Source organism: Dendronephthya gigantea, unplaced genomic scaffold, assembly GCF_004324835.1.
Source record: "Dendronephthya gigantea isolate DGI-Jeju-01 unplaced genomic scaffold, DenGig_1.0 000095F, whole genome shotgun sequence".
Lineage (NCBI taxonomy): Eukaryota > Metazoa > Cnidaria > Anthozoa > Malacalcyonacea > Nephtheidae > Dendronephthya > Dendronephthya gigantea.
In genome coordinates, this window is record NW_021163105.1 from 460,601 (window position 1) to 481,848 (window position 21,248).

The 21,248-nt window shown below is 37.1% G+C and overlaps 2 protein-coding genes across 2 annotated transcripts; one reads left to right on the forward strand and one right to left on the reverse strand.

The window, feature by feature from the left end:
• Positions 1 to 169: 169 nt before the first annotated feature.
• Positions 170 to 9,825, reverse strand: LOC114533813 (cartilage oligomeric matrix protein-like). The gene is made up of 21 exons (XM_028555413.1): positions 9,538 to 9,825; positions 6,844 to 6,907; positions 6,449 to 6,694; positions 6,037 to 6,377; positions 5,550 to 5,673; positions 5,301 to 5,468; positions 4,981 to 5,117; positions 4,776 to 4,910; positions 4,410 to 4,640; positions 3,654 to 3,758; positions 3,252 to 3,359; positions 2,905 to 3,064; positions 2,678 to 2,796; positions 2,553 to 2,605; positions 2,372 to 2,457; positions 2,174 to 2,269; positions 1,705 to 1,929; positions 1,419 to 1,576; positions 1,265 to 1,339; positions 655 to 893; positions 170 to 524 (listed from the first exon to the last, which is right to left on the reverse strand). Coding segments are annotated over exons 2-21 (2,871 nt in total). The 5' UTR covers positions 9,538 to 9,825; the 3' UTR covers positions 170 to 523.
• Positions 9,826 to 16,454: 6,629 nt separating this feature from the next.
• On the forward strand, positions 16,455 to 18,888 carry LOC114533814 (zinc finger protein 551-like). The gene is made up of 4 exons (XM_028555414.1): positions 16,455 to 16,757; positions 17,459 to 17,624; positions 17,789 to 17,954; positions 18,117 to 18,888. The coding sequence occupies exons 2-4, from the start codon at positions 17,460 to 17,462 to the stop codon at positions 18,740 to 18,742; spliced, it is 957 nt and encodes a 318-aa protein (XP_028411215.1). The 5' UTR covers positions 16,455 to 16,757; position 17,459; the 3' UTR covers positions 18,743 to 18,888.
• The last annotated feature ends 2,360 nt before the right edge of the window (positions 18,889 to 21,248 follow it).

Consider the following 21,248-nt stretch of genomic DNA (forward strand, 5'->3'; position numbering starts at 1 on the left):
AGATCTTTCAAAACGTGGTGACCAGTGCAGGTAGTATTCTACAATAAACTGTCGTGGTTTGTGTCTGAACTACCTGAGGAAGATATCTCAAACGTGGTGGTCTAGTGTAGGTAGTATTCTACAATAAGCTGTTGTGGTTTGTGTCTGAACTACCTGAAAAAGATATCTCAAATGTGGTGCTTCGTTGCAAGTCAAAATATCATTGCTTCATTTCCAGTTATACATGCATATATTTTATTGAAATTTTTGAATATATTGGACATTTATCACAAACATGTCGCCATGCAATTGATCTTGTATGTCCTGTTCTAAATCTTGCGTTGGTTAATAATTTATCCAAGAAGGCAATACACTCGGTATAGAATACACAATGGTATAAAAAATTAAACCAAATGCATTGTATATTGTATAGATTTCTTGCTATATATATTTATATATGTTCATCTCTTCTTGACAACAAGTTTATATCACTTGTAGATCTCGATTTGAAAACTTTCTGCTCGTTCATTCACAACCTATTCCACCTAGAATAGAAAGAAATAACGCCCATTGCCTCAAAATCCCTCTGGAAGAACACACCAGTTCATACCACGCAATGACCTCTGATAATTTAAGCATGGATCACAAACTTAAACTCGTACTATTCCAACTTACTAGTCGAGACATTTCAGATCCAATGCTGTCCAGATGACGTGATGCTGATTAAAGGAAAACATCCCCAAACGTCCACCACGGTATAAATCAGCGTAGAGCTCGGGGGAACTGATAATTTTGTCACTTCCTTTGTATACGTCCACTCTCGCCTTTTTACGTGAATTCAAGCGCACAATGAACTTGTAAGCTGTACGGTGTTCCCAAACCTGCTTCTTGGGATCCTCCCACAAAATTTTAGTCTGCAAAAAAGAGCATTGGAGAACACTTTGAGGAACAGCGAGAAATAAATCTGGGCTATGGCCGGGTTGCATTCAAGGTATGTTGCCTAAGTGTGACTTCATCGTGTTAGAAGAGTTATTTTGGTCCATTTTAACCGAATTTCTTCTCGAAGTTTCTACCTAAGGGGCAATGGCCGTCGTCAGAAATGTTTGCATGAAATCTCATATTAACTTTTCATATGAAGACTCTTAAGTCGAAACATCCAGAAGCGTACGTTGTCGTCTATTTTAGACAGTTACAGCACATTTGATGCGAAGGTATTGTTAGACAGGCTGTATCTAGGATTATATTGAAAGGTTCTTTCAAAGGAATGCGTCCAGAATGAACTTACCTGTCGGGATACGCTTTGCGAGTTTTTAAGAGCGTCAAATAGATCTCGAGAAGGTCCTGTGGACGATTTGACTTCCTGAAAAAAGAAAGAAAGCAATTTCCGGTGGTGAACAAGATTATGACATTCAATTTGTGATCTATTTGCCCTCGCGTACCTTGATAACAAAGCCGGCACCAGGCAGAGATTTCTGCCACATGACGATGTAGAAAATCTTTGCGCTTTGGAATCCAAAGATGATGCCCACGGTGCCATCGCCATCACTATTCACATAGATCGTGCCGTTAAACTCTGCTGATTCAAATGCACGGTTGCCTGGAGATGAAAGATAACAGATGATTGTCCAGAAAGATCTCTGGTCGTATCACTGTTGAATTGATTAGTTTGGGAAGGTAAAACTGGAAAGTATGAACCAAAATTCATGAAAATAGATAAACGCTCACCAATAAAGATGGAGTCGCCGTTATCTACTCCCTTGGTAACTTGTCTACCATCATTATCAACCTTCCAAGCTGCTGTGTTGATTGTGGACTCCCCACCAGGACGGAACACGATATGATCTGTAAAGTCCAGAGCGGTCATCGTGGCATCGTGTGGACAAGCGTCATTTTTATCCTTCACTCTGTCTCCGTCATAATCGTGTTTACATTCTTCACCTCGACCGTGAGCTACGGTAGAGATTCACACAAGAATGATCAATTGAAAGATATTCAATATAACCAGAGAGAAGACGTTTCAACGTCGTCAAACAACAATAGAAACGTTTCTTGTCTATCAGTTTAGGCAGGTGTTATACCCCATTGAATGCGAAGTTGAAACTTGAAAGATATTCAGTTTAAATCCTGCATGGTATGAACAGTTTTGAATGAGACTATCGTGTAAAATGTAAACAGTAATCAGAGTGAAACTTACCAGCAGAGAGTTTTTGATAGCTATTTGAAATGAGAGGACAGTTGTCATGGATATCAATCAGGTAATCATTGTCGTCATTATTATCGCATGTGTTGCCTGGAAAAGAGTGAATATTACTGAAAGAAACTTTTTGTGTATCAGCTGTGACCTGCGTCTCCTAAAGTTGGGATCATCTTTCCGTATGGTTGAATGATTTACCTTCCCTGTCTTTGTCATTATCTAACTGAGCAGCATTTGCATTGTAAGGACAGTTATCCAGAGAATCCTGTACGCCATCTCTGTCCCTAAACACAGCAAGAAACAGCAATCCTTTAAGATGTACTTGGTTTCCAAATTCCAATAAATGTACCAAAAGGAGAAGAGTCTAGTTTGAACCCACCTATCTCTGTCATTATCACAGTCGTCTCCTACAAAATCGTGGTCAGTGTCTTCCTAGGAGTGGAAAGTACTTGATACTTAATTCATTGTTGATGTTGGCAAATATTTTGCTCTGAAGATTATTACCTGTCGAGGATTATACACTTCTGGACAGTTATCGCAAACATCCCCGATACCATCTCCGTCCTCGTCACGTTGGTCTGAATTTCGAGTTACAGGGCAATTATCACGTCTGTTTATAACACCTGAAGGAGATTTAGCCATTTAGGAGACAAGAATAATTCAGTAGCATGAGTCGAGCTACAAGTGTGCTTGTACAATACGTTGTGATGTTCATGACATAACAAGCTAACCATCGTTATCCATATCTGTATCACAAGCGTCTCCCTGACCCACGCCATCATGATCCAATTGATCCTCATTTACCACGGTAGGGCAGTTGTCACAGGCATCGCCGTGAGAATCGCTGTCAGAGGCCCTTTGGTCAGCGTTGACTACTTTAGGGCAGTTGTCCTGAAATCAGATCAAAGAAAGTCGTATATATTTAACACAAGGGAAACTGCCAGATCTTCCTTCAATGGTAGATTGGCTACGGGTCATAAACACACGTAAACTGTTGCTCCGATGACTAAGGTGGAAAAAGAGAAAAGACTAAAATATGGCCTGGTATAAGTTAAATTTTGACAAAGGTTGATCTTACTCTTTCATTAGGTACACCGTCTCCATCCATATCGTTATCACAGGCATCACCTGCACCATCCTTGTCGAGATCGCTTTGATCTGGGTTGGGGAAGTCTTTACAGTTATCCTTTAAAAAATACGATCATTATTGAGTATATGTCAGTAAATCTATGAGCTCATGCGTTTTCGTTCACAGCTTTGAGAAATTCTTGCGTTGTCTTTTTATAACAAAGGAGAGTCATTTGCTAGTGACTGCTGTCGAACGCCGTCCAATTTTGTTGGATCCGATTCACTTCTGACGTATGGAATGTAGTCTATTATTGATAAAGCAGTATTGCATTGACTTAAGTTGATTTGTTGCCCTTATAAGTGAGTTGCTTCCGACAAAATTGGATCGTGTGAACAGACCTCAACAGCGTACCTTCGTGCATTGAGGTCCAGTACACGCAAGAGCGTAGTCTGGAACACCATCCAGGTCAGAATCCCTGCCACAATAAAGACCATCTCCGGTGTACCCAACTTTGCACTAGGACACAGAGTAACATAAATTGTGAATTTGTGATAGTTGGTTTAACAAGAAGAATAACTCTTCTCACACAATAATCGAGCTCACTCATTGGACATGTCATTGAGCTAAAATAATGGGGCATATATGAAGTATCAGCGCCGTTACAAAATGGCGGATTTTTTGAATGTAACAAACTGGGCATTTAAATTTTCGAACCTTTTAAGATCCAAACAGAACGAGATAATACATGGTGATTTACGCCAAAATATCAATAATTTGCAATCATTGTAAGCGATAAAATGTATTCGTATTTAAATCCAAAAGATAAAGATCAAAAGACTATTTATTCCGTTGTATTTGGGCCGGCTGCTTCATCTTGGTCTTATCTCAAATTTAAGGTTGGTATTCACAATAATTTCCGTTAGAAATAGTGCTCAAGTAATTGTTTATGAAGTAATATTGCTTCTATTGAAAGTAATTAGAACAAAATGTCGTGATACAATGGGATTGGGGTAATAACTAGAAAGGGTATAAAGTTGATCGTTTATGGTCGCTTGTAATAATGATATCAAATGGTGATCTTTTGGTAGTGGTTATATCTTATAATTTTGTGTAATATCACAGTTAATACAGATTCAATATAAAAAAATGCTATAAAATGAAACTCACTGAGCACTCAAACGATCGTCCATGGTGTTTGCTGATGCACAGCGCATTTTTATCACAAGGATTTGTTTCCGCGGCTCCTGAACAGTATATTTTTCTTTCACAATTCACATACGGGTTGCCGTAATATCCCTCTTCGCACTCGCCACACTTATAACTTCCCAAAGTGTTCATGCAATCAGAGAAACGTGCGCAGGTATTTGGGATTGAGCATTCGTCAATATCAACGCAGACCTAAACACGAGGAGCAAAGATTCTTATCAAAATTGTACTATGCAGTAGTAATTGTTTTGCCTGCTTTCTTGTTTTCAATCAACCAGTCTCTGCATCTTTCCCTAACCGTTCCTTCGCCCAGGCCTCACCGCGTACCTGTTTTTTCATCGCATGTTCCTTTCCATTCCCCATGACTGCTCCCCCCCGGTAACCAACAGGACATGGTCCGCATTTGTAACCCTCCGGGAAGTTCGTACATTTTACGCCATTGAAACAGGGATTGTGTTTGCACTGCAAGAACGAAAATATCTGAGCGTGATAGCGTTAAATTTCATTGGAAAACTGCTGTTCTCTCACAAACCTCGTCTAATTCAGTACAGTTCACTCCGTCTCCTTCCAAACCCATTGGACAATTCCCACATCGGTACCCTGGGGTGTGGTCGGGAGTATCGATGCATAACACGCCTGGATAGCATGGCCTTAGGTTACATGAAGTCACTAGGAAAATATATGTTGTTCACGAAATTAGTATTTTATATCTGTGAATTGTATAATATGTCCATTCAGACACAAACCACGACAGTTTATTGTAGAATACTACCTAACACTGGACTACCACGTTTAAGATATCTTTCTCAGGTAGTTCAGACAGTAAAAGCTAGGAAGTAATGCTAAACACACCTCTTCTGTCAGCATAGTGGAAATTCTCAATCATTCGACGGAGATATTTCGTCTCTTCAACTTGATTACTTAGAATGATTTCAAGTTGAGAAACGTGAGAGGCCATTCCTCGCAAGGGACCATTGATGCTGTTTATATCCACTTCTTGTGGATCCGTTGCAATAGAGACTTAATAGAAACAAATTTAGAAATATAATTTCATCCCATTTACACCATGTAAAGTGTGTGTGTTTCTATGTTTTTTCTCACCATTCTCGGTCACAGGAGGAGAATATTGCTTGCGTCTTGTTCCTTTCAAATTTGAACAAACTGTTTGATCAGTTAGCTTCTCAATATCGCGGTTGAAGACGAACTTGAGATTTTGTAGACTTCCCTTGAGAATAAAATAAATTAGGATGATTATTATTACGCGTGCTGTTCGCTTATACACCATTAGGCAAAACTCGTTGTTGAGCTTTTGAGAACTTGCTTTTGAGTGCGTTGGTTATTTTCTTTGAAGTTTTGTTATTGGTGTTATTAAATATAGTTGTTAATTGCTTGTGGTTTACACCATGTAATTTATTACAATTTCTAAGCTTTCGTTGATTATTCTCAAAAGTCCAACGACTATGTTTCGTCAGATGACGTGAGCAAACAGCTAGCACCGAGTTTCGCGCGAAAATGACAAATCTCGTTTGTACAAGTTCTAAGTGGTTCTCGTAGGCACTGCTAAAGCTCTCCTAAATCTCAGTCATACCTTCCAAGGTCTCTCAAATCCCCCTCTACGGCCTCGTGATCTCTGTGCAAGCCAGATATTTGATGACGTTGGTTTCTTATTGACAAATGGTATCAATATATTGTAGTTACTCTTCAATGCTTTTTCATCCTGCTTTGCGCAATCAACATACACCGATGCAACTGGACTCTGTGATTTTTTGACACCCTGAACGTGGACAACTAGCTTGTGCCAATCTTCGTCGTAAAGGGGTCCTATGTTGTCAAATTGGACCTCGTAGGATCTTCTGTGGATCATGTAGAGCATAGTCAAACGGCAACTGTCGTCATTGCACATGATCCAAATACCCAAAAGAGGCTGAGCTATAAGAGGAGTATAGATGTTCAAAATTACTACCACAATTTCGTTTGGGTGAAATTGATTTTTCACTCACTGTATATTGTCTCAATCCACAATAAAGCGCACTCCTGGTTGTTTTGAATTTTAACATTTGCTGTCACGGTGAAACCTGCGTAAATCTTCGCTTGTTTTCCTATCTCGCTGGGCAGTTTCCCTTTCTTCATCAAGTCCTGTTTCACGTCGCCAAACTCAAACGCTCTTCCCTCGTATTGCAGTCCTGTTGTTTCCTGAATATTCTCCATGCCTTCGTTTATCTCAAAGTCATCCAGCAAATTTATTTCTTTCAGTTTGAAAACAGAATAAAGCATCTTTAATTTTTATTGTCTCTCTTCAACATCAATGGTAGCATTAGAAGATGTACCACGGTGTCCATAACGGGTTGTATGCATGCGTAGACGTTTACTGAAGTCAATGCAGATAATTACGTACCTACTGCTTTGCAGGAAAGCAACATGGCTGCCGTAATGAGTGTTTGTACGGTGCTTGCGAACATCTAAAAGAAGAAATGTGTAGAATATATACAATGAAATAACGAAAGGGTGGTTCATACATCACAGTGAGGCTTATATCAAATTCCGCTGTGCCAAAAACAAGTGCAGATGATTCATCTCTTGTGCTTTTTATTACAGAATGTGAAAAACCTTGTAATGGTGTGTAAGAAGAGGTGGAATTCAGGTGACCAAAATCCTACGTGACGATGATTTAAGCCATCAGGTATTATCAGTTTTGACGACTAATTAGGCCTAACAATTTGTTTTTAGAAAAACTCCTTAATTTTTTAACTTCTGGACTTAACCAGAAATCGTATTCGTGACTACAACTCCCTCGTGTATGAACCTGAGGATCAATCTTTGTTTCAATGGTCGATTTTTTCTTTCATACAACTGGCTGTTGAAACAAATGAAAAAGTTCATTGTTCATTTTTCATCGTGTTTACAATCGTGTTTTCATCGTGTTTTACAATCTGTAAAGCCAATATAACACTTCCTAACCAACTCATCGCCCCGGACGTCCGTTGTTTCCAACTTGAAAACAACTTTTTAGCGAACTTTCATTGAATTTACGTGTTCGTGATTTCTCAACCACTTCACATAAAAATGCTTGAAGTATATGGAAGTCAATGTCTGACGTATTTCCTTCGCATGCAATCTATTTTTATTTCATGTGTATACAAGCATGTCGGAATGAGCTAGTTTGATTCATCTCTTTCAGTTTTAGCTAAAGTGGGAATAATTAAGTGAAGTACATGATTGTATAATTTGTTGTGGACAAAACCACGCTTTACATTATAAACATTTCCAAGCAAAACTATAAATATCTCACATACTGTGCCATTCTGATGAGATTTCAGATAGTTTTGATCCAAATTGAAAGAAGCTGTCGACACTAAACCTGCATGTTTAGGATACTTTTTTTTGATGCTGCAACCACAAATCGCGACAGTACTCATGGTACTGAATACTAATGCACTGAACCAAACATTTGTGGTATCATTTCCGGGTTGTTCAGCAGAATACTACCTATATAGCTTCGTGCGCTGGCCAGGACTACCCCGGCTTTCGAGATATATTTCTTCAAGCTTAAGATAAAGTTGTTTACTTTTTCATATTTCAAAAATGGTTCAGCCCATTCGGTCAATACTCACCGTTCAACATAAAATATAAATGCAAACTAGTCACGATGCAAACACAGTAGAGAATTATATTTGATTATTTTTCAAATGAATTCAATATTTCATTATCGCTCCCGGATTCTCTTTAATCTTTATTTACTTTCCGTCGCGTCTTTCAATAAAAAAGTGAAAAATTAGAGTTTGAATCAAAGGTGTAGGTATCTATATCTATACATAGTATATCTGTTTTGATATGCTGTTCTGGATTAAAATGCAATTAAACCAGGAGGGAAGTATACAAAAAATCAGCAACATTATTTCATGAACTAGACTATATATACGGCATAGTATTTCAAAAACTCAAATGTGATGATTCGCGTGAAGACCCTTGTATGAGATTAATTGGATTGATGATATTAGCGCTATTTCTATAGACCACGCGTCTACGACCGATATTAGATACAAGTTAACAATATTTAGGATGCAGGAGGTAATATATATCATCACATTCCTCAATATCATTCAGCAAACCCCTGTGAGTCCACTTTTTAGACAGCCGTATACGCGTGTAGAAATTACCATTCCAATTGTAATGCTGTTTTACCTAGAATTTTCCAATGAGCTCGGTATAATCAAATAGGTATACTATAATATACTTACTTGTGATCAAATAGAACTATTTTGTTATCACTGAAGACTGGTTGCGATGCTGAAGGTACAAATTTCTGGTACATGAATTTTGCAAAACTTGTGTGAGTGAAGTAGACTCTTTATTATCTCACACGCTTTGCATATTTAAATACATGTTTGTTCGTCTTTGTTTTCAAACACCGACATACCAAAACAAGTATATTGGATCCTTGTGCTCAGAGATTCCCTGATCATATACGTCGTATGCCTTATTGGTTTCATCCAACTTATATTAACTGGTTGTTGTTAAGTGACGAATTCATGGCGAGTTTTTTTTTTAAATTTTCACGGAGATTTAAAAGAAGGGGTTATCTTGAATGTGTTGCAATTATAATGAACCTAGTAACAAAGAATGTTGGGAAATTGCAACACGTAAACTAAGTTCATAATCGGAACATTAATATCATTAGAAGTAAACAATTTTATTATGTTTACACTAGCTCGCATGTTAAAAACTTTCAAAGATACTCCAAAATAGTAAGAAATGGTCTTTTAAAATGGAATAAATTCAACTGATCGCAGAAGATTTAGTTCAGTTTTTAAATGGTAATTGATTGTTTGAGATCACAATATATATGTGATGTATATCTGTTGCAACCGTTACAATTCAGTAGGGATGAGGTGGTCTGGTTTTTCTTCATATATACCTAGCTTTGTGTAGAAGGCTCTCGTTTTATTTAAGGCTGGATTCTATACGTTTTATGCTACCGTATGTCTGTCACGTGTTTTAGGGTAAAATGAACGTAGATTTAAAGTGAGTTTGATGTGTACATGTATAGATTAGAACGCACAATGGTAGATTAGAAAAGTTAATAGCAAACCTTTTAAAGCTTCTTGCTGAAGTTTTACTTTAGATCGCAACCGCTATATAGAGCTCTTTCTGTGTCTCTTTTTCACCAAAATCTGCAGACTTTAATTTGACTTCGTGCAATGGTCGAAAGAAGCGGCAATCGAGTCTAGTACGACGAGACTGCACCGTTCTGTTTGTGAATACCTTGCTAGAATCTAGTCTGCGTTTTATGTGAGATCCTTTGCGTGACCAGAATGCAATCGTACCGTTGCTTACCGAAGTGTTTAACCATTAATTACACTTAGATAACATCACAAAGACACAATGACGATGTATGAAGCATTAACAGCATTTCAAATATTTTTGTTCCCTCTCTGTGGGAGGGGTTTATTGTGTGACTGACGTTCTTGAGCTTCTACTATACGCTTTTCATACCCTCTTGCCTAGTTTTATGGAAGTGCATTGAACCCCTCAATTATATTTCTTTAAATTTTTCTGAGTTTATTCAGATTCAGTTGCTTTCCTATTTTCACATTTGAGCGAAGACATGTGTATTGGTCGGCAGAAAACAACATTTAGTAGCACAGATTTAAACTCTTTTTCTTCTCAGTTGTCGCAAACGATTTGGAAGAACCGCATGACAACTTGCTTAATTACATTAAATGATTAGTTTCAAAGAAAGGCTTAGACCTGTGAAACAATCCCCAAATCGCTGTACAGACTCGTGAAAATGCTTGTGCAATTTTTCGATATTGTTTGAATAATTCGTATGCTCATGCATGGATGACTACTTAAGACATCCTCCCGACAAAACTTCATATTTTTATTTATTTTTAAAACTTGAACTAAATATAATTCTTTGATGATAATACAGCCATGTTGTTTCCATCGATCTCGCAAAGAGCATCCATGAAACTTGTTCCAATATCGCTGCAGTTCTGGCACCAAAAATTTGTCTTTCCGCCAAAAAATATCGTGATACTCTAAGGTCAAGCCGTAGACTCGAATCAAGAATCGAGACTTGTTGAGCACTCCAATTATATTGCTTCTCCGGTCAAGAGCAACATTAAAAAAATAAACATCTCTATTAGTTTTTAAAAACAATATATTCGGTTGCAGAGGCTTAAAATATGTATTCAATGTTGTATCTAAAGGTTAAACTGTTCTCCTGTCAAGAAACACTCTTCTCTGGCTAAAAATGGTTTATTTTTTCGGTGTCCTTCACTCGACTTAAATGCCTGAGCAATATATTTAAAAGTGATTTTATCGGTTTAGTACAAGTTTACTTGCTTGAGGCAAGTTTACTTGTTTCAAGACTGGCTAAATGTGTCTAAAATTGTTGTAACTATAACCCCTGGTGAGAGTAATTTAGTAGATCAAAGTGGATAGGGTGGGAACCATGTGTTGACGATATGCTTTCGGCTCCATACATTAGACAATGTCGTTTTGTATAAACTATACAACGTGCATGCGACGACTGACGAGTCATATCTTTAAATAACTCGGGTGTGGAGGAAGCTGACTGATGTTGTCGGTTCTACAGCAAAAACTACAACAAAAATAGTTCAGTAAATAAAAGTTCCAAAATAAACACTAACAATATTGTAAAGTACACAATCCACTCTCGTTGGCTTATAGGCTAAGAGGTTTATCTGTCTAGGTTGATAATGCCGATTTCGGCAAAGTTTTGCTTCGTTGGGGATTGTGTGGTTTGACAATATGAAATATTTTAAATGATGGTTATATTGATGCTTTAGACATTTTGACGAAAAAAAGCACTTCCAACATCTCCTGCTGTCTTTAATGACAGTTTTAACGGAAAAGTGTTGGGCAATTAAGTTTTTCTCGAATATTCCAATCATTGGATCATTGGATTATTCCTAAAAGCTTACAACATCGAAAACACGCTTTCTACGATGACGATCCTTCAGCATGGCCAAGCTAGAGATATATTCTCTTTCATATTGTACTTGCTTATCGTCGTATTTTGACATTTGAAAGTTCGCAGTGAAATTTGTGCTTGGGGAAATATCATGCAACGAATTGATTCTTTCGACAAACAAAGACCTCGTCTAATTCGCGAGGATTAAACAGCTTAAAACCTTGGACAAAAACTCGGTGTTTTTAATCGTGCTACGTTTGAAAATCAAAAGGTTTCGGTTGTTTCGCGTGTGATAGATAAGAGAGCAGCCTTTTAGGATTAGAGAAAAGAGTCATTGTTGGTCAGTGGTGTAAACAAAGGAGCGGAAACACACCAAGACAACTATTAGGGCACCCCATGGGATGGAACTAAGCTAACCTTGCCAAATTCATATCATTCCATATTTTATTATCATTATCAAACTACCATTTTTGTTTATTTGACTATAAATCTTTATTTATTGACGTGAAAGGTACTTGCACGAAACACTATGCCTTGATACGTTATGTAACGCTCTCCATGTATAGCTTTTAGTTGCTGGTGTAAAAATAGTAAAAATATCGTTGCTGAATAATGAGATATTGCATGCTTCTGATGATAAGTTGAATGACCTATTAAAAACTGCCAAAACCCAACTATCGCGGCTTACTGCATTATATTTATAATTCATTTAGCTGTGCATTTTATTTTCAATGTTTGAGTTTCCAATAGAAATAGTTTTCTGAAAATACCGAAGTAAAGTACCTAAAATTTACAACCGAAGAGCTTCGTGACTCTACAATGTTTTGACTGCATCTCATTCTATCGTTCAGGGAGGCTCAAGCTTGTCATGAAAGATAAGAAGGTTGTGTGTTTTTTCCTTGCTAAGGACATAAATGGCCAGAGAAAGTTGCTTGTCTTCGAGCATGTAAGTGAAAAAGTACATTTTTCCCACATGCATGCGTGACACACCACGTGAATGAATTCGTCGCCTCTGTTTGCTGTGCAGTTGCTGAATTCTATGTCCCCAATTTGAGACCATCAAGGGGACGATCGAATATAGAAAATATAACGTATTCTTTTCCAGCTATTGTAGCTTAAACGAGTTGCTTACAAGACCCAGAAGATTAAATTCACACCCAATTACACATATTCATTCCAACGCCTCCATATAAACGTATTTACAAAACTGTAATTTTCAAATATACTTAAACTGCCAAATACGGTCAGGGTTCGCATAAATTTACGCACCTCACGATGTGTATAAATTTAGACGTTTTACTACGTCATCAGGTCAGCGTATTTCGCATGATCGGGGCGCGTATACGCAACTCTGACTGCCCTTGATTCGGTTGCACGTATGATGTGTCTAAATATGGATTATTATGACGTGTATTTTGATATAAAGCATGGCGGTGAGAGGCTATCTTCCTTTTTAGTAATCCCTGCACAAACAAAGTTCAATTTTCAAACTTTAATAACAAGACGACACTGTGGCAGATTATATAAATTTCGAGTGAAATATCTTCCGCTGAAGTCTGAAATGTTCCCAGTGGAAACAAACGCTAGCTGATCACTTCGCAAAGCTCTAACATCGCGAATTTGGTGTCTAAAAGTGTCACGGTTTTTAAAATATTACTGAATAAACAATAGCGGGATTAACTGATGTTTGAACTTCATAAATGAATGTGTGTGCTTATTTTAATACACCGACTTTGTCATAAAGGTTTATGATTAACACCGTTCGACTGATTGACAGATGTAATTTATCATTCATGAATAAGGCTTTCAAATTGTATGTATACCACGGGGTTTTTTTGAGATCTTTTTGACCAAGTTCCCTCGTGCATTCGAAAGATTGCTTTTCTTGCACTAGGCTATTCTACAGCAATATCAGTGCTTCTTTGTTGATATGAGTGATTGAATAATATGAGTTGAGACTAGGGATTGTTCTTGTTCAGCATGGTAGGATATTCCAGGAGAATCTTCTGAAAATCTTGTGAATATGACGTTTTGAATGTGAGTGCACTGGAAAGATAAGTGGAGTTGTCTTCTGTGATTGCTCGTGGTTGGATAGCTAGATGATGTTGATTTGGTTGATGATTCCTTGGCTGAAAGGCATGATCTACGTTTTTCCTAAAAACCTCCCATGAGTTAAGCAATTGTTAGATCATGTGGTATTCTAAATGGTTTAATATAAGCGGTGCATTCAAAATGACCTGACACATTTTTATGTTTGCTATTTGACGCCAACTCGTAAGGAAGGTAAATTCCATAATTGATGAATATTTCTTACACGTGCATCGTCTTCAAAGGTTCTAGCGTTTTTCTTTTTTCATAATTGATTTCCTCAACCTTAAGTAACTCTGGTTAACCTTTTTTGATATATTTAAATCACACGCAAGTATGCTCAATACCCTCTTCAATATTTGTTTCTCGTCAAAAAACAAACCTTTGGACACTTTTCCTGTATTTCCCCACTCTTTTTTTACATGAATGTAAGGCTTTAGTTCTATAATTTGCATTTTCATTGTATTCTTTTCATTTAATGCAGTTTTTTTTCATTCCAAAATACAGATTTTGTTTCATCTCTTACCGCAAAATTTAACAGTAAATCTATAATATATCGTGCCTAAAATATTGCCCAAACTATATGCATATCATAATGGATTGCCATAATCTCTATTTTAACGAATTTGAGTTTCAGCACAATAAATAAAATAATCTTTCATTAATTTCATAACACCAACTATATATATATATATATATTGTGGTTTCTTTCAAACGTCAATATTTCCCAGACTTGAAGTCTTTCTCGATACGCTTCAGTCAAAAGGTTTGAGGATTTCTATGAAATAGTTTTCATGATATGAATTAATAATTCTAAGCTCAGCAAGGTTGAGATGAACATGGCGCAATGCACGCAGGTTCTCATGATAAGTTCTCATAGCCGTAGTGTTTAGATCCTTCCGGCCAACATGAGATGTATCTTCCGCCCTCGAGCGAAACTGTTACAACCCATTTTCACGATGTTTGTACGTCCATCAATTCTGATACGGTATTTGTTGACGAATTCAAAGTAACGGATATTAATCAAATGAACGAAAGCTAATCAAGGCTTGAGAGCATGGCGTTGCTTACAGGGATTTACACAAACCAACATATAAATTTAGATAGCGTTTAATTGCCTGTTGACATTAACAGTATTACATTCAAAAGCCATAAAAATATATACATCTTTCATAATAGAGCAATTGCAAAGTCGTTTCTTTTCAGTAATTTTTGACATGTTTAAACATGCGTTGAGTAACTTGAGTTTGATTTTTGAAAAAATCACAGAACGTGAAATTTTTGAGAGTCCTCATCGCTTTTATGAGGGGCAAATGTCATTCTGGATATTTCATTACTGTCAGACAATTACTTCGGCACAAAAAGAATTCTAATTAAGCGTTAATGCATTCGTAACACATCTGGTTCGTTCACATCGTTTTTACGGCGTCTATTACATTTCCTATTCGGATAAGTGAAACACAAAAGACTTTAAAATCTCATTCACTGCAAGCCACAAATTTCGCCTGCCACTCACATCCTGCTGGACAATACGATTTTGTATCCTAACGAAGCATTCTTCTCTCGTGAATTTCGAGCGAGTTCAAACTTCAAGTTGACTCAGGATTTGTTTGGTTTAGAATCTTCCCGACTTGTTAAAAAGCTGTTAAGAAATATATCAATTTATTGGTTTTGTTTCAAACGCAGCTGTTCCTGGCTTTCAATAAAGATTGAAATATAATTATTTGTTAGCTGAGGCAATCCATGTTTTTAATTTCCAATTGCTCTACTGATAACGAATGTGGATCCTCTGGGCGACTGACGGGCGTTGGATAATCGATTTCCAATCTAAAATGGCTAGAAATGGAGAGATCATTTCGTATTTTAGCCAATATCGTAACGAAGTGGGATTTCTCTGTAGATTGATTATGTAAATTCGACGCGTCTTCGTGCAATTTCATTAATACCCCTATAAAATGCTCGTTTTGCATAAAACGTACTATGAAAATGAAATATTGGGTTCGACTCAACTGCCCCCGTGATGAAAAAGGTTTTTCGCGAGTTTTTAACTCGCATTGCATTCTGCTATCTCAGATTGTATTCACTTTATAACATACAGTTTTAACAAATCCCACGATTTGTAATAAGATAAAGTGCCATTAACAGGAATGTTTTGAATTTTTAATAAGCACAACACTCGCCTCTCTAAAAAATGCTAAACCACCTTCTGTGGTTTATCAAAAAGCGAAGACACAATTGACAAATCAATTGCTCCTTTTTCGCTGAGGGGAAAATCTGAACAGGTTCTCACTGAAATCATTTCGACTATTGATTAAACCCAACTAATTCCTGAATTTCAACAATGAGGATGTGGACTTTCCATGTATTTCTTGTCCAACTTCTAAACGATATGTACAGAGAGTATCATTATAAAATGTACATCATCGTTTTCAGTAATTTATACACACACAGGATAGTTCCTTCCCTGTTTTAAATTGCTTTGTCTTCAGTTAGAGAGCAAAATACTGTGTATTCACGTTTAGATTATCCGAAGATAAATAAGGATAGCTTTTAGGTAGAACACTGATTCATACTCTATCTTATATATAATGGAGATAAGTAAACAAGTGTGTTTTTGTTGGATTAGTGTGCTAGAGGAATATGATTTCTCGAAAGAAATCAGGTGATTGATCGGGAATCTATGAATAAAATCATTTTTAGGTTGTGAAGAATGAAAATAGTATCATATGTCGCGCGTGCGTCAATTCCCAGATCCATATCTGTTCAGAAGGGTTGAGTTGTATAACAGGGTTAATAAAAACAAGATCCGAACAGCGATTAGAGAGACCTTCCGGTGTGAATATGCGTGTCAGGGTCGTCCACATGCATCTATTACTCAAATGTTGTTATTAAATTATTGTTTTCGAATTGATTGGATCGCTTACGAGAGGTGCGAATGAATTGATCCCGATTAATTATTTGCTCTAGTTTTGTATTGCCCGCTCAAGTGCCATTTTTCTGCGCGTGTGCAAAAGCGTGTGGAAAGCGCAACACTGTGTCAATAGTCGTACAGCTGTTGATTTGTCTTGTCATCAATTTGCTTTCTTGTTGTGCGGTCTCTGTTTAATGAGATTGCTCATCCTGTTTAATCGCGAACAAACGAAGTTAGTCAGCTTATAATAACGAACGTTCCCACACAGCAAGAGCAGAGGACATCGTCTCTACGACCTGACTCATTCCAATTTTTCACTCCACGCCTCAAGATCTTCATTAAACGAAAGTGCTTCCACAAGTTAACGAAGGTAACATTTACTTTTAAAATACCGTTTTTTTCCCTATGTATTTTAATTCAGTCCGAAAGTAGTAGCTATTTCCTGATGCCACAGTTTTCAATTTATATTTTTTTGAAATCTTTTAATCATCGAGGTGCAATATAGTTATACAAAATGTCGTGGTCTGTGTCTGGTTTAGGACACCCGAAAACGATTTAAAATCTGGTTTGAACTGCCTGAATAAGCCTACTTTAAGATATTGTTTTTAAAAAGGGAGGGCCGATTTTTTTTAACCTGCGGTTTCAAATAATACGAATTTTATTATTTCATTTTTGTTGGGGAAAACGTCGAATAAAATATCATAAAGTGAATGCTGATTTTGATTTTATCAGACTTGGACAATTCTTGAGAATTTCACTTACTCGAACTTGCTTGTTAGATTTTTAAATTACAATTTATCTGTACGAAATTTTGCGAGGCTGCCAAACGCTATTCTATTCAATTGTGTATAGAAGAGAAAATGAGCTTATTTTTTATCAAGCAATCGAGTTTAGAGAATTCATTTTAGGATGTAAATCGTTTGAAGGTTTTGAGAATCTCAATGCTCACTATATATGCTAGTTTTAATACAGATATAAATTATATCCAATTCAAAGCTTTTGCTCCTTTAAAAACGTTTCAGATATTTTTAATAGCGAATCTAAATCCTTTCTCGTTTGATCATTGAACAGAATGGCGAGCATGGATTATGGATCTCTTGATTATCGTCCTCTGCCTGAATATCCGACACCTTTTTATCCGCGTTTTAAAAGCGGTTCTCGAGCAGATCACCAGCTGCCTGCACGTTGTCATGTTATTTACCCAGGTCTTTCTGCATTCAAACAACCATCTTCACAGGTATGAATTCAGTTCACGTTCAGTTGCCAAACCTTGTCTTGAGAAGGTTTCGCTTGTGGAGAAGGAAAACTAAACCGTTGTTTATTGAGAACATCAATTTAGAAAAGATCCTTTATCTTCTTTGAATTTCTCAATCCTAACTTGTTTTTCTCTATATTTTCCAGGTTAGAACATTGTTACCTTATCCTAAATATTCTCCATATTATCCCTTGATTGGCGCAGTTCTTGATGGCGAACCTTCAGCTTTTAGATCCGCTCATAAACCTACAGGAAAATCTGCATTTGAACCAACACAAACTGGTCATGCAACAAACCAGCTCTTTTTCAATGGTAGGTTGTCAAAATCATGGTAAATTCTAGAAAAAAATCGTTACATCTTCCATCTCTGTTGAATATTATCAGATCTATGAAATGGCTTAACATTATGACAGCAATACACCTAACGTTTTCATAATATTTAGAGACTAAATATTTTCTCAATTACATTTTTAGATCGTCGTGTTTGTACGTGCAATTGTACATTACCATCCCAACGTTCATCCACCAAGCACCCTGTGTGTACCCCAGAGTACTACAGCTGGCTCATCCCGTCCGACAGATACTCTCACTCGTCCGACGACCTTCCGATCGGTTTCCGTTTATCATCGCTCTCCACTCGTCCCTATCCGATACTCTCCCGACGACTCGACGAAAGCGACAAGCGACCAGCTCCGAAGCGTTTCCAGTGTCCTCATTGTGAGAAATCATTCGGCAAGTCCTCGCATCTTCGCGACCATATCCGAACACACACCGGAGATCGTCCGTACAGGTGCGAATACTGCGATAAAGCATTCACTCAATATTCGAACTTGCGTACCCATACGAGAATTCATACCGGGGAAAGGCCATATCGCTGCACACATTGCAGTAAAAGTTTCACTCAAGCGGTGACTTTACGAAGCCATACGAGAACTCACCTCGGGGAAAAGACCTACAACTGTAAACAGTGTCCCAAATCGTTTGCCTGCTTTTCGGGTTTAAAGGGCCACATTCGGGTGCATGAAGGCTCGCAAGAGTCAAGCTGTGATACAGACCGTAAACTAAATATTAAACAAGAGGTTACGGAAGATGACGTCTGAATCATGAAGGCGATGAAGTCTGAATAATGAAGGCGATGAAGTCAAATAATAACTGAGATTATTTGTTAATATTTCCAACAAGAACTGTAAATAGTTGTACACTTTTGTGAATAAATCCTATTTAAATAAACGTTTCTATATCTATTCTTATTTCGTGCAATTGCAGTTCAACAACTTATTGCACTTTTCTTCTCGATAATAGTCATAATATTTCAGGAGGAAGCCGATGTCTCCAGAGTGTTTCTTACTGGGGCTTTGTAAAGTTAACGAAATAAATGGTTCCCAATGAACCATCGTAGAATCCCAGCTGAAGATGGTTTAATGTGTCAGTCCATGTTATTCATAATTTGCCTGTTATCTCCCATAACTCATGTGTTTCCTTGCAAATGTCACCTCTCATCCCACAGTATCCGATAATGTTCTTTTAATACTTGCCCTGGGTACGTCTTTCTTTATCCAATTATACGATCTTTTTAGGTGGGCTTGCGAGACAATTATGACAAATGAAAAGTAAAACTAACTTAAATATACTATTCTCCTATACTGTTCCGTTTCCAGTTGAAGGAACCAAAACTCAACGATCCCCATTTGTAGACAGACAGTAGACTGAATCTAAGTTATCTAACCATAGATAACCGATGTCGTGGATTCATCCACAGTAATTTCTGTATGGGTAAATCGATACGCGCTGTGAAATTTGAAACGAGGGATATAATTTTAGAGCATGATATAATCCGTCTTCTCATCTTATTTTGATAGGCGAGGCGAAAGGTTCAAAACGCCTACTTTTCTGGCCCATTTTTTATTCTTGTTGACTTGGGTAAGTAATGCAATCATGAGGTTTGGAAAAATTTTCCAATGATTTTTTAATGGGCTCATTTTTGAACGCATAAATCAACTATACTATTTGTCTAATTTGTTCAAATCGTTCCTGAAGCATCGGACGTCTATTAACTATATCACTTTTTGTTTATTTTACCGTCATATGAACAGATATTATTGTAGAATCTCTTGTTGATCGTCTCGGAAGCACTGCCTGGGAATTCCTGATATTCCACGGTGAGTTCAAGATAAAATATTCCTTTCTATCGAATGGATATATATTCGTAGCTCTTTGCAGCCAGTACTACCCATGGCCTTGTTTAATAAGCCAGTAATTAACTCCTGACGGGATTGTTAAGCAAACTAAACGAGATAGCTTTTCAATGTGTGAGATATTTATGCATATTTGCAATGCAGATAACAGTGAAATAAATAGTGATAAAAACAGGATATTTTTGGTAAATTAATTTACGTTGTGAAAGTAGTGCTTCTTCTTGGCCAATCAGATTTATTGCAGCCGAAATTTCTAGTCGGATTAGACATTTTTACGCACCTGTAGCCATTGAGGCAGCAGTTTCCTGTCGCCACCGCTGCATGGCGCTTCTCACAAGAATCAATCTTTGAAATATTTTAACAAAACAGAAAAACACAGACCACATTGTGTGGCTGTTTGTTTTGCCTTAATTTCCTATCCAGATGCAATTGAATGATCGTAAATTACTCCTAAAAAAAGGACTCCGTTTTCTCAAACCCTTTTTTTGTCTAAAATCTACACAATTACATCGCCGTCCTAAAATGGATGCGCTATGGTCGTGGGAATGTCTGATACGGGTGTTTACAAGACATATAATCATGTTGTTATAATTAAACAGTTCTGATATCGGTGATACGAATGATGAGAGAGCCTCAGGGTTCTGCCCACGACTTGTTTTGAAAAAACCAAATCAATTATCGTTTTCTCAGTCATGTATATATACTTCACTACGTAGAAATTACACCTGGGAAAACTCCTGCACTTGCTTTATCTTATTTATGACGAGATTTATCTCTGGTTATTCTTTTATACCTCGTAGGGAAAACCAGATACTCATTGTCATAATACATAAGTGCATTTCGTTGTTGGAGAAAATCGCCTTTTTTATCGATCACACATAACTGATGATTGCAGACAGTTGATCTAGAACATCCTTCAATTAATTTGAACCAGGCCTCAGCGATCTTTAAATTTCGCAGTTAACAATATCAGGAACATCCCATCTCAATCTATAATCCATTCTGGGCCTTTTATTTCTATATCGATCGAGCACAAAAGTTAGAAACGTGCGATATTTTCACGCACACGGTTGCAACAACCTTCTGCAATACCAGTGTTGGGGGAGTTTAGCCCAAACCGTGTACAGGTGTTCCCCAGCCAGACCAGACGATAAATAATCCAGTAGTCACGTCATCACGACAGATTACAACCGCAGGGGTTACGTAAACATTAGCTATAGGTAGGAATTGTCTTGACAAATGACAATCAAGGAAAATATTTATTGAAGAAGGCATATATTTTAAACGTAACCTTTTAAACCTTTTAAACCTCTTAAAGTATTGAATAACGTTTTCATTACAATGTTTGCTATTCTTTGAAAGTGTATTAATTGACTTATGAAAACTGGATATCATATAGTTTTTTAAAAAA

Bases quoted from the DNA above. Each gene is read 5' to 3' on its own strand.
- LOC114533813 (XM_028555413.1), bottom strand. From the start codon at position 6,907: ATGTTCGCAAGCACCGTACAAACACTCATTACGGCAGCCATGTTGCTT. The intron at 5,674-6,036 runs GTATGACTGAGA...TTTATTCTCAAG, and splicing joins GATTTGAGAGACCTTGGAAG to GGAAGTCTACAAAATCTCAA. The intron at 5,118-5,300 runs GTGTGTTTAGCA...ATATTTTCCTAG, and splicing joins CCACTATGCTGACAGAAGAG to TGACTTCATGTAACCTAAGG.
- LOC114533814 (XM_028555414.1), top strand. From the start codon at position 17,460: ATGGCGAGCATGGATTATGGATCTCTTGATTATCGTCCTCTGCCTGAA. The intron at 17,625-17,788 runs GTATGAATTCAG...TATATTTTCCAG, and splicing joins TCAAACAACCATCTTCACAG to GTTAGAACATTGTTACCTTA. The intron at 17,955-18,116 runs GTAGGTTGTCAA...TTACATTTTTAG, and splicing joins AAACCAGCTCTTTTTCAATG to ATCGTCGTGTTTGTACGTGC.